The sequence below is a fragment of the Anomalospiza imberbis genome, chromosome 28 (assembly GCF_031753505.1).
Source record: "Anomalospiza imberbis isolate Cuckoo-Finch-1a 21T00152 chromosome 28, ASM3175350v1, whole genome shotgun sequence".
Lineage (NCBI taxonomy): Eukaryota > Metazoa > Chordata > Aves > Passeriformes > Viduidae > Anomalospiza > Anomalospiza imberbis.
The window spans coordinates 4525194-4537503 of NC_089708.1; the positions used below are offsets into that span (position 1 = coordinate 4525194).

The following is a 12310-nucleotide window of genomic DNA, read 5'->3' on the forward strand; positions in this document are numbered from 1 at the left end:
ATCCTCGTGGACATGGGAAGTGATTGTGGGGATGAGGAATAATTTTGGAGATGGGAAATCCTCGTGGACATTGGAAGTGGTTGTGGGGATGGGAAATGATTTTGGGGATGGGAAATCCTCGTGGGAATGGGAAATGATTGTGGGGATGGGAAATGATTTTGGGGATGGGAAATCCTCGTGGACATGGGAAGTGATTGTGGGGATGAGGAATAATTTTGGAGATGGGAAATCCTCGTGGACATTGGAAGTGGTTGTGGGGATGGGAAATGATTTTGGGGATGGGAAATCCTCGTGGACATGGGAAATGATTGTGGGGATGGGAAATGATTTTGGGGATGGGAAATCCTCGTGGACATGGGAAGTGATTGTGGGGATGGGAAATGATTTTGGGGATGGGAAATCCTCGTGGGAATGGGAAATGATTGTGGGGATGGGAAATGATTGTGGGGATGGGAAATCCTCGTGGACATTGGAAGTGATTGTGGGGATGGGAAGTGATTTTGGGGATGGGAAATGATTGTGGGGATGGGAAATCCTCGTGGACATGGGAAGTGGTTGTGGGGATGGGAAATGATTTTGGGGATGGGAAATCCTCGTGGACATGGGAAGTGATTGTGGGGATGAGGAATCATCACCGTGGGAATGGGAGTCAGGGTTGGATGGGAAATCCAGGCTGGGGTTAGGAAATCACCGTGGGAATGGGAAATGGAGGTTGGGAAACCATCGTGGGCATGGGAAATCACAGTGGGAAATCATCCCTGGCATCCCCATCACTGCCCAGCACCAGCGTGGGCAGCCAGGGCTCCCTTGCCGGGCACAGAAATCCTGAAAATCCCAGGATTTCGTGGCCCGGGACGGGACAAACCGAGCCGGGACAGGATTTTCCCATCCCCAACATCCCATTCCCAAGCGGGTGGTGGGGATGAGCCTGGAAAAAAGCTGGCGGCACGTCCAGCCGGGCGGAAAGCCCCTTTTCCAGACGGAGGGGAAGCACCCGCATTAGCATCCACGCCGGGGAGACGGGAGCGTGGGCAGCCGGCGGTGGGGAAGGGCCGGTCCGACCCGCCCGGCCGAGCAGGGTCCCGGCTCTCGGGATGCCCCGGGGCCGTCTGGGCACAGCGGGGCTGCTCCCCCCGCACCGAGAGATCAGGTTGAGCCTCCTGCGCTTCTAGCCGAGCCTGTAATTAGCGCTCGACCCATGCGGGCGAGGAGGATCCGGGCCCTGGGAAGGAGCCGCGGCCGCCTCGGGGTGTGGGACAGGCACTGGCTGAGGCTGGAAAACTCATCTCACACCCGGCTGGGCCTCAGTGCCCCTCTCCCCGTGCTCCTCCGTATTTTGTCTCCTTGTTGCTACCCCGGCTCTCGGGATGCTTTTCCTAAGGGTGATTCTGACCCCCGGGCGCCCCATCCACACACGAGCATCCCCCCACAAGGGCTTTCCCAGCCCCCAAGCCACGCCGAAAATCCCAAATCCCTCTTTCCAAGCCGGTTGTGGTGGGGTCGAGCACCCTCCAGCCCAAGCACAGTGGGTGCAGGACCCCCCGTCCCCCTCCCCAAAACCCCGGGGAGGCTTTGCCACGGGTTTGGGGACAGGCCTCGACAGCGGGGACCCCGCGGCGGTGACTCAGGGATGCCGGGGCTTGCGAAACAAGCCTGGGATGGTTTGGGAGACGCCTCCACGCAGCCCCGCCAAGCCCAGCCGCCCCGGGGAGCCCGTGGGGGGAACAAGCCACGGCAGCGTCTGGGCTTTGCGCGGCGGCTGGCTGACCCGTCAGGCAGGTTTCCCGGAGCAGCAGCCCAGCCGGAGCGAGCCGTCCGGCGCCGGGAATGCCCCTCCGCCCGCTCGCAGGCTGACGGAGCCCCCGGCTCTCTGCTCGCCACCGCCGGAGCCATGCGGGCGGCCGGGCTGCTGCTGGCCTGGGCGCTGCTGCGTGCCGCTGCCAGCCAGCAGTGCCACCCTTCCAGCCCCGGCGGCGTCCTGCGCTTCACCGACAGGCACGCCGAGATCCGGGTGCCGGCGCTGCACCGCGTGCCCAGCTCGCTCGATCCCCTCTACGGCCTCGTCCGGCGCTGCCTGGACCTCATCCAGCAGAACCCGCTGCCCACAGGTGAGCCCCAAGACCTCTGAGGTCGTCAAGTCCACTGGGTTTGCAAAGAAATGAGATGGACTCGGCTGCATCTTCCTCCCGCTTCTTGTAGCTGGGCGGCTCTAAATTACAGATAAATAACAAATGGCAGAGGGAATCACCTCAAAATAAATGTTTGTTATAGATCCATGAATTTCCCTGTTCCTTGCCTGGGATGTGGATGGATTAAAAATGGGAGGATCTTTGAGTTAATGGTAAATCCCCCACGAATAATCCAGACAATTGTCCTAAACCAACTGGAGGGCACTCTGTTTACTAGGGGAAAAAAATTAAAAGTGGGGATGAGCTGGATAATGATTCCTCACCTCAAGCAAAGCGATCTCGCTGCTGCTGGGACCTTGGGCATTCTGCTGGCTGCTATCCCCGTGTCCTGGAGCAGCTCCAGGGGTCTCCAAGGTTCAGAAGAGGGGTCAGCCTCTGTCCCAGAGCAGCTCCAGGGGTCCCCAGGTTCAGAAGAGGGTTCAGCCTCTGCCCCGGTGCTGCTGCCCCAGAAGGTTGGGGATGCACCAGGTTGGGCCCCTCTGCCTGTGCCATGATTTATTTTTTTTTGCAGAGCTGCTCAGGACAGCGCTGAACGACCCCGGCTCGGTGCGGACATCGCAGGTGAGCCGGGCCGTGGGGCGGGGGATGCCATGGGGGATGCCAGGTGGGGGTTTTCCACCTGGCACAGGGCACCTGGGCACTCGGAGAGCCCCGAGCTCGGTGCAGAGGTGCCGACGCGGCTCTCCTGCGGCTCAGGTGGTGCAGTACGAGCTGGGCTATGTCGTCTGTGCCGCCGTGGCTCTGCTCTTCACCGTGGCCGTGCCGGTGGCCGGGATGTGCTTCTGCTACTGCCGGAGCCGGCGGCGCTGCGGGGGCCGCCTCCGCGCCCACCGGCGCTCGCTGGGCTGCCGCCGCCGCTGCCTGCTGGCCTGCCTGTCCTTCACCTCCCTCGTCATCCTGTGAGTGCCCCGAATCACCCCCAAAAGCCGCGCTGGGCGGGGGTCACCGCCTTACCGTCACTGCCCGCTCATTGCCCGCAGGGTCAGCGTCACCTGCGCCTTCGTCACCAGCCAGCGGGTGAAGGGGCAGATGGAGCCGGGGCTGGGGGCCGTGCCCTCCACCCTGCGCACGCTGCGGCAGCACCTTGCCAACGTCCCCCAGGTGGGTCCCCGAGCGGCCTCGCCCCCGGCGCGGGGCGCTGCCCAGGGATGGCCGCGTTTCCCTCAGGGGATAGTTTGGCAGGCAAGAGGAGACCACGTGGCTGCATTAAAAAATGTATTTCGAGTGGCAACGCGGGGATCCCTCCCCTCCCGGCGGCTGCTGCCCCCGGCTGACCGGCTCCTCTTTCCTGGCAGGGCGTGCAGATGGTGGTGGACAAGTTCGAGGTGCCCCGAAAGCAGATCATCTCCGACCTGGGGGGTAAGCACGGCGCCGGGCATCACCCCGGGCATCACCCCGGGGATGGATGCGGTGCTGACGGCGCCGCGGTGCCTTGCAGGGCTCAGCCGGAGCGTGGGGCTCTCCATCCACGCGCAGCTCAAGGCCATGACCTACGCAGCGCTGGCGGACCTGCAGGACAGGGCCGGAGGTACGGCCGGAGCGGGAGCGCCGCTGTCCCCGCCACCGACACCGGGGCCGAAGCCTCGCCGGGGCGGCCGAGTGGAGCAGCGTGACCTAGCCCTGGGCTTTCTCTTTAAGACCTACAGACCTCGCTGCACCATTTACAGATCGTGCACAGGACGGCGCGGGCGCTGGCGGCGGCGCGGGCCGAGCTGGAGCCGGCGCTGCGGGAGCGAAGGCGCCGCGTGGTCGCGCTCCTGGACGACCCGCGCTGCACCTCCTGTGCCAGCGTCCTGGGCAGGGCACAGGGCCTGCAGCTGGGCGCCGACTACAGCAAGGTGGGCACGGGCTCCTGGTCCCCGTGGCCACCTCCCCATGCCGCTGCCCCGGGGCTCACGGGTCCCTTCCTCCGCTCCAAGGTGCCGTCGGTGGAGAAGGTGTTGAAGGCACTGGCTGGTCTGCCCCGAAGTGACTTTGCGGAGATGATTCGCCAGGTTGGGGCGTCGGGGTGAAGCATGGGGGGGTCCACGACCCGCAAGCAGTTCCAGCCGAGGTGCTCAGTACCCCCTCCTTCTCTGCAGGGCAATGGCACCTTCAACTCCATCCCGGAGCTGGCCGTGGAGAGGATGGCGCAGGTCATCCAGGGTGAGTGGGGCTGCCACACCGAGTGGGGACATCCTCCACGCGGGGAATCCTCTTGGGGACACGGGGTGGGGCGCAGGAACCATCCACCCCTCCAGCCCAGCCTTGGTCCCGCAGATCTGCGGGCCGATCTGGCCCGCACGGCGGAGAAGGTGCAGTCCATCGCCGACGGCTTCCCCCTCCCCGACTACACCCGGCCCGCGAGCGAGGCGCTGGAGGAGGCCGAGCACCGGAGCCAGCCGTACCTGCGGGAGGCAGAGCGCTTCGAGCGCTACAGGTGACCCCGGGGGCAGGACGGGGCGCAGGGGGCGCCGCGGGGAAGGGCCCCGAGCCCCAGCTGCCTCAGCCCCGCATCTCGAGGCTGTGCCCTGCTGCTCTTCCCTCCAGGTGGATCGCGGGCACGGTGTTGTGCTCCATCATCCTCCTCATCCTCGCCTGCAACGTGACGGGAATGGCCCTGGGGGCGTACGGGCTTTCCAAGCGGGAGGACCCCAGCGACTACGAGTGCCGAGGAGAAGCTGGCGCCAAGTTTCTCCTGGTGTAAGCTTCTCTGGGTGCTGGGGGGCTGCTCCATCTCACACTACCCCCCAAAAAACCCAGGCAAAGCCAAGGGAGGGGCTGGGAGAGGTCCCAGCGGAAAAGCTTTTGAAGCCACCGCCTGCGCCTGCAGCTTTGGGAGCAGCTGCTCCTCCCTGGGAGCTGGCAGCTCCCGCGGCCCGGCCCCGCTGCCTGGCACAGCCCGCTGCCAGGGCCCTGCCCAGCCCGGCGTGCCCGGGCTCGGGAAGGAGCCACGGGGCTGCAGCTGGCCGGGCAGGTCCCTTCCTGCCTGCTCGGGGCTGCGAAGCCACCAGCGGCCGCCTCCTCTCCCTCTTTCAGCGGCGTGGGCTTGGCTTTCCTGTTCTCCTGGCTCCTCATCCTCCTGGTTTTCGCCACCTTCCTGGTCGGGGGCAACATCCAGACGCTGGTTTGCAGGAATTGGGCCAACCAGGAGATTTATAAGGTGGGTGGCCACACATCCACCCGTCGCCCTGTAAATCTCTCCTTCCGTGCACCAAAACACCTCCAAAGGCTCTGTGTCCTCTCCCTAAACCCGACTGGAAAAGTCCTAGACCAGAAGATTAAGTTTAGGATTAGCTCCTCAGATTTGCATCATCAGCTGGGAATCGCCTTTGTGCCGTTGATTCACTTCCTAATTGCTGTTCCCTGGTCCTTGGGCACCCCTGGGGTGCTTGGGGCAGGCAGCTCGGTGTGACGGGGCTGGGAGAGGGATGGGGGCCGTGGAATTGGGCCCAGGACTGTCCCCATGGCAGTGCCACAGGCGGGCAGGTCCCTCCAAACACACCCAGCGAGGCTCCGCAGCGGGGACTGTCCGAATAAAGCCAAAATGAGTTCAGACTGCAGTGAGCTACCCCAGGATAGCCCTGCGAGGGCAGAGCACCCCCAGGATCGCTGCTGGGAGCGCCCCTGCCTTACCCTGACCCTGGTTTTCCTCCTGTTTGGCCCAGTTCATCGACACGCCCGGCAATCTCCCTCCGTCCATGAACCTCACCCGCCAGCTCAACCTCAGGAGGGATTCCAACCTCAGCTCGGCGTACCGGTGAGCGCCGCAGGAGCTGCCCCCGTGCAGCCAGGGAGGCTTTGGGATCGCTCTGCCAACGCCCCTCTGCCTTCCAGGGAGTGCAAGAGCGGCGCGGGGCTCTGGGAGGTGCTGCAGCTCGACAGCTCCTACGACCTGGACGAGCACCTGAAAACCCCCAAGGTGAGGGCCGGCGCCAGCCAGAGCTGCTGGTGGCGGCAGGGGGACGCACGAGCTTTACTGGGCTTACTGGGAGCCCTGCAGAACGCCCTGTCCGACCCTACAGTACACGGCTGATTTCCAAAAACGCCTGGGAGACTTCACGGCGGACCTGGGAGAGGTGAGGCTCCTGCGCAGCGAGGGCAGGCAGGACCTGGAGACCTTCGCCCGCAGCGGGGTGGACGAGGTGGACTACGGGCGCTTCCAGGAGGAGGTGAGGGGTGCTCGCCGTGAGCCAGACCCCGCTGCTGGATGTGGGGCTGGATTCTGGGCAGCCTCCGACTCCGTTTCCCCGCAGATGAAAAACCCCGTGGTGCAGACCAGCCTGCCTGGCTTGGCGAGGAACCTGGAGGGGCTGCAGAAGATGCAGGTGAGCGGCGGGGCGGGCGGAGGGGGAGCCCTCGGTGGCCGCGGGGCCGGGCTGACCCCGCTGTGCCCCGCAGAGGAACAGCACGGTGGCCGGGCGGCTCGCAGCCGAGGCGAGGGCGCTGTGGCACATGCAGAACTCCACGGTGCAGTCGCAGGAGGCTTTGGTGGTGAGTCCGTGCTCAGCTGGTGGCAGCAGTGCCACTGGCACCCCCTTGAAGGGGACAACCTTGAGGTTTCTGAACCTTTCTCACCTCCCTGTCCCGCAGGCAAAGCTGGGGGAAAGCGTCCAGTTCCTCTCCCGCTTGGCACCGCACCTCAAGGTACTCACGCGTCTCTTCCAGCCCCAAAAAACTCGTGGTGCTCTGTGGCTCCCATCTGCCAAAAATAATAATAAAAAAAAACCAAACCAGCTGCAGGGTGATGGGAGAGCCAGGAAAAATGCCATCCAGGAGAATTGGTCTCCTTTAGGGATAGGATTTGCTGATGCAAACCAGAAATCCCCCTGCAAAGAGGTTTTCCTGCTCAGGGCACAGCCCCCTTTCCCTGCCCTCCGGCACCCAGACCCAATTTTGGGGCTGCTCCCTGCACCCCCTGGGCACCCACCCCGCTGCTCCGGGCCCTAAGGATGCTCTGCCCTCCCTGTGCTTCCTCAGGAGCGGGTGAGGAGGACGCTGGCCACCACGGCTTCGGTGGAAGCCCGGCTGCCCGTGCAGGCCCAGCAGATCCTGCGGCAGGTGAGGCAGGGCTGGGTGAACCAGCGTGGGTGGAATCCTGTGCAGCCAGGAGAAAAGAGGGAGAACAGGGCACCGGGAGCCTTCAGCCCTCGTTTCCCAGCCTGCATTAGCCCGGAGCTGGGCTGGGAAGTGCAGGGATGGAACCGGGCTGGGGAGTGCAGGTTAAATCCGGACTGGGAATGCGGGGCTGAATCCGGACTGGGAAGTGCGGGGCTGAATCCGGATTGGGGAGTGCGGGGATGGAACCGGGCTGGGGAGCGCAGGTTAAATCTGGACTGGGAAGTGCGGGGCTGAATCTGGACTGGGAATGCGGGGTTAAATCCAGACTGGGAACGTGCGGGGCTCTCCCTCCACGCTGCCATCCTTCCCCCTGCCCAGGAGCTCAGCTGCTTCACCAGGAAGGAGCTGCGGTATTTCTCCCAGTACCTCAACTGGGTCGGGCAGACGGTGAGAGCTCCCCGCCACCCCGCGGGGATTTTTGGGGCCCAGGAGCCCTCACGGATCCTCCCCCGCAAGCAAAAAGCACGCCAGCAGCCAGGCGTGACGCCTTGTCTCCGCTCCTCGTTGCAGCTGAGGGAGGACGTGGCTTCGTGCCAGCCGCTCGCCACGGCCCTGGACAACGGGCGGGTCATCCTGTGCGACCGCATCGCTGAGCCCTGGGTAGGGATCGCCCTCCGCGGGGCTCCGCTGAGGAGTTTGGGGAGCACCGAGGCTCCCCGAACCCCCCCGGAGCCCGGCGCTGCCGCTGCCCTGCCCTCCCGGCCCCGCTCAGCGCTGTGGCTTCTGCTTGCAGAACGCCTTCTGGTTCAGCCTGGGCTGCTGCACCTTCTTCCTCATCCCCAGCATCATCTTCGCCGTGAGACTCACCAAACACTTCCGCCCCATCCGCAACCGGCTCATGTGAGGGGCGGCCGGGGACGGGGGGACACGGGGGACAAGGGGACACGGGGATGGGAGGACACGGGGGGACGAGGAGGACACGGAGATGGGGAGAAAAAGGGGACGGGGAGGACACGGGGACGAGAGGGACAAGGGGGCGGAGAGGACAAGGGGACAAGGGGGACACGGGGCAGGGAGGACAAGGGGACAAGAAGATGGGAGGACACGGGGACAAGGGGACACAGGGATGGGGAGGACATGGGGACAAGGAGATGGGGAGGGCACGGGGACAGAGAGGACAAGGGGACGAGGGGGACATGGGGCAGGAGGACAAGGAGATGGGAGGACACGGGGACAAGGGGACACGGGCATGGGGAGGACACGGGGACAGGGGTGTGGACTCCTCCCTGACCATCCCTCGGGTTTTCTCCTTCTCCTCCGCAGCTCCACGGGGTCAGAGGAGACCTGTCCCTTCCACATCCCCCGTGTCACAGCGCTCAAGCTCTAGGACGGGGCTCTGCCGGGTGCGGCGCCCCAGGAGCTGCCACAAACCCAACCCAAACCCGACCCCAACCCCAAAGCACCAACCTGTGCCAAAGCTCCGCGGGGCTCCGGATCCCTCTGGCACCTCCCAGGGCTTTGGATCCCTCCGACGTCTCTTTCTCGGTGTCCTTTGGGGTCTGGCGTCCTTCCCGGCCAGGGGAAGTGCGGGAATTGGGAGATTTGGGATCTCTGGGGGGATCCCGGCTGATCCCACTTGGAAGGGGAGGCTCCCCCACCCCTCTGACACCCCACAGCGATCCCCCACTGCCGGCACCCCTGGGCCCTGTGGGGCTCATTAAAACCTTCCCCTAAAAAGCTGCCCTGGCTCTTTCCTTTGCACCCTCTTATCCGCAGAAAATGGTTCTGAGGGGCTTTGGGGTGAGGGGGCTGTAGGGCCAAAGGGCTTTGGGGTGAGAGAAGCCCATGGCCGAGGGGTTTTGGGGTGAGGGGAGCCCCCGGCTGAGGGGTTTTGGGGTGACAGGGCTGTAGGGCTGAGGGGCTTTGGGATGAGGGGGCTGTAGGGTTGAGAGGTTTTGGGGTGAGGGGGCTGTAGGGCCAAAGGGCTTTGGGGTGAAAGGAACCCATGGCTGAGGGGCTTTGGGGTGAGGGGAGTCCCTGGCTGAAGGGTTTTGGGGTGAGGGGAGCCACAGCTGAAGGGTTTTGGGGTGAGGGGAGCTCATAGCTGAGGGGGTTTGGGGTGAGGGGAGCCACAGCTGAAGGGTTTTGGGGTGAAGGGAGCCCCCAGCTGAAGGGTTTTGGGGTGAGGGGAGCTCATAGCTGAGGGGGTTTGGGGTGAGGGGAGCCCCCGGCTGAAGGGTTTTGGGGTGAGGGGAGTCCCTGGCTGAGGGGTTTTGGGGTGAGGGGAGTCCCTGGCTGAGGGGGTTTGGGGTGAGGGGGGCCCCCAGCTGAAGGGTTTTGGGGTGAGGGGAGCTCATAGCTGAGGGGGTTTGGGGTGAGGGGAGCCCCCGGCTGAAGGGTTTTGGGGTGAGGGGAGCCACAGCTGAGGGGCTTTGGGGTGAGGGGACTCTGGGGCCAAGGGGGCTTTAGGGCTGGGGGGCTTTGGGGTATGAAGGGGGTCGGGCTGAGGGGACCCCCTGGCTTCGGGTTTGAAGGGGTTTAGGGGCACCTCAGGGTTGGGGTTATGGCCGAGGGCGCTCCGGGACTGAGGGGGGCTCATGGCTGGAGGGGGGCTCTGGGGTCAGGCTTGTGGCCAGGGGGGTTCAGGAGCTGAGGGGGCCCCAGGATTGGGGTTGTGGCTGAGGGGGTGACAGGGCCATGGGGGTGACAGGGCCAGGCCTGAGGTGGCTCCAGGGCCAAGGGGGGGATGACACGGCCATGGCGCTCCACAGCCATGGGGGTGACAGTGACATGGGGGTCACAGGGCCATGGCCAGCCCAAACCCCATCTCCACCCCTAAGAACCCCACTGCAGGGGTGAGGGCCCCTCCTGGCCTCCAGCTGCTGTGAATTAGAGCTTAATTAGAGCTTAATTAGAGCTGGGGGCTCCGGGCTGAAACGGCAGGTGACGGTGGGGTTTGCTGTGGGTACAACCATGGAGAGGTTTGGGTTGGAAGGGACATTAAAAACCATCTTGATCATCCCCTGGCGTGGGCAGAGGGCTCTGCCCCCCACCCCAAGGAAGCCCAGCTCTTTGTCTCCCCATTTGTGACTTTTTTTTGGTCTGAAATTCCTGCTTTTCGCTCGGATCCTTCATCCCCTGCTTTGGCAGGGCTTTGTCCAACCAGGAAATTTTTCACCAAATGCATCCAGGGCTTTGCAGATGCACCAGACGAGGATTTCCCTCCCCATAATCGCTCTCTGTCTGCCAGCCGAGAGAGAAGTGCCCCATTTTAATGCATTATTTATAGGGTTTTTTAATTCTATTATAGGCTTTTCCTACCCACAGCCAGCAGTGCTAAAAACACCTGGTTTATGCATTATCTAGGTTTTTGCCGCCCGGGGTTTTGAGCAGTTTCTCAGCCTGCAGAGGTCAGCATTGGAAAGGTTTTTTTCCAAAGGGATTTAGGGAGTGGAAACCCCAGAAGGATTTCTGCAGGATCCCCATCCCCAGGGATGTTCTCAGCCCACATGGAAACCATCTGAGGGGCTTTTCTCTCTCACTTTATCGGGAGCTGAGTCCTCTAGGTGTTTTTTCCTTTCTCTCTTTATCTGGATCTGTGATCTTTGAGTTTTGTTTTTCTGTCTCACTTTATCTGGATCTGTTATCTTTGAATTTTTTTTCCTCTAACTCACTTTATCTGGATCTGTTATCTTTGAATTTTTTTCCTCTAACTCACTTTATCTGTATCTGTGATATTTGAATTTTTCCCTCTAACTCACTTTATCTGGATCTGTTATCTTTGAATTTTTTTCCTCTAACTCACTTTATCTGGATCTGTGATTTTTTGTTTTTCTGTCCCACTTTATCTGTATCTGTGATCTTTGAATTTTTTCCTCTAACTCACTTTATCTGTATCTGTGATGTTTGAATTTTTTTCCTCTAACTCACTTTATCTGTATCTGTGATTTTTTGTTTTTCTGTCCCACTTTATCTGGATCTGTGATATTTGAATTTTTTCCTCTAACTCACTTTACCTGTATATGTGATATTTGATTTTTTCCCTCTAACTCACTTTATCTGGATCTGTGATGTTTTGTTTTTCTGTCTCACTTTATCTGGATCTGTGCTCTTTGCCTTTTAAGCACTTAAATTAACTGGTGTTGATTAAACCACTTCCCTTCTCCAGCCCCCCCTTGGAATTCAGCCCCTGGGACACCTCACCTCGCTGCTGCTGTCCCTGCTGCCCCGGGAAGTGTCTATAATCCATAAATAATCAATAATTCAGAGGGCTGCAGCTCTGTCAGCTCTCCCTGCTGGCCTGGCAGCTCTGCTCAGCCCAGGTGCTGCTGCCCAGCTCCTGTTTCAGGGCACAAATTGTTTATAAATTTCCTGTTTCAGGGCTCAAATTGTTCTTCTCTATTCCCGGAACGGAGGAGAAATGCAGGAAAAGCCCAGCCAGGATCAGCTCATTCCTGCAATTGTAACAGCATTCAATTTCCCCATTCTTATTCCATTTCCCCCGATTTTTGTCCCCGTTTTTCATTGAACACCAACCTCCTTCTCCACAAAAAGGATCCGTGACCTCTTCCATCCGTTTTCCTCATCATCCCCCTAAAAACAGCTCGGGAAGCTGAGGCACAAAGCAGCTGCCGTGGGGAATTGTTCAGAATTTCATCTCCGTCCCCAAAATGTTCCTTTTAAAGCTCTTTCTGCTCAAGGAGTGAGTGAGGGACAAGATCCCAATTCCCAGCTGGGTTTTATTCAGTGAGGGAGGGATGAGATCCCAATTCCCAGCTGGGTTTTATTCAGTGAGTGAGGGACGAGATCCCAATTCCCAGCTGGGTTTTATTCAGTGAGGGAGGGATGAGATCCCAATTCCCAGCTGGATTTTACTCAATCTCAGCTGAGGAGTTGATGGAATTCTACCAAATTCCTTTTTTTTTTTTGGGGCAAGGGTTGATTCCCTGCTGGCTCCTTGACTCAGCTTTGTGAGAAACCAAATCCCAGAGGTTTTGCTCCCGTTTTCCTCTGGTTTTAACATCAAAACTCCTTGGATTATCGATGCCACAAAAATATTCTTCAGGCACGGTGGTTCCAGG

At 61.1% G+C, this 12310-nt stretch overlaps 1 protein-coding gene and 1 long non-coding RNA gene across 2 annotated transcripts; one reads left to right on the plus strand and one right to left on the minus strand.

Annotated features, from left to right (window-relative positions):
- The first annotated feature begins 1573 nt into the window (after window positions 1–1573).
- Window positions 1574–8700, plus strand: LOC137463316 (prominin-2-like). The gene is given in 24 exon segments (XM_068174419.1): window positions 1574–1863; window positions 1866–2108; window positions 2701–2750; window positions 2886–3088; window positions 3170–3290; window positions 3485–3548; window positions 3628–3717; window positions 3828–4027; window positions 4109–4183; window positions 4271–4334; window positions 4449–4608; window positions 4719–4871; window positions 5208–5331; window positions 5837–5928; window positions 6006–6090; window positions 6194–6340; window positions 6425–6496; window positions 6570–6662; window positions 6762–6815; window positions 7149–7229; window positions 7608–7676; window positions 7800–7889; window positions 8023–8129; window positions 8553–8700. Coding segments are annotated over 24 exon segments (2706 nt in total). The 5' UTR covers window positions 1574–1658; the 3' UTR covers window positions 8617–8700.
- Window positions 6368–7739, minus strand: LOC137463317 (uncharacterized). Its single transcript, XR_010993879.1, has 3 exons — window positions 7656–7739; window positions 6747–6870; window positions 6368–6481 (listed from the first exon to the last, which is right to left on the minus strand). It is a non-coding gene; the product is annotated as an uncharacterized lncRNA (long non-coding RNA).
- Window positions 8701–12310: the final 3610 nt, after the last annotated feature.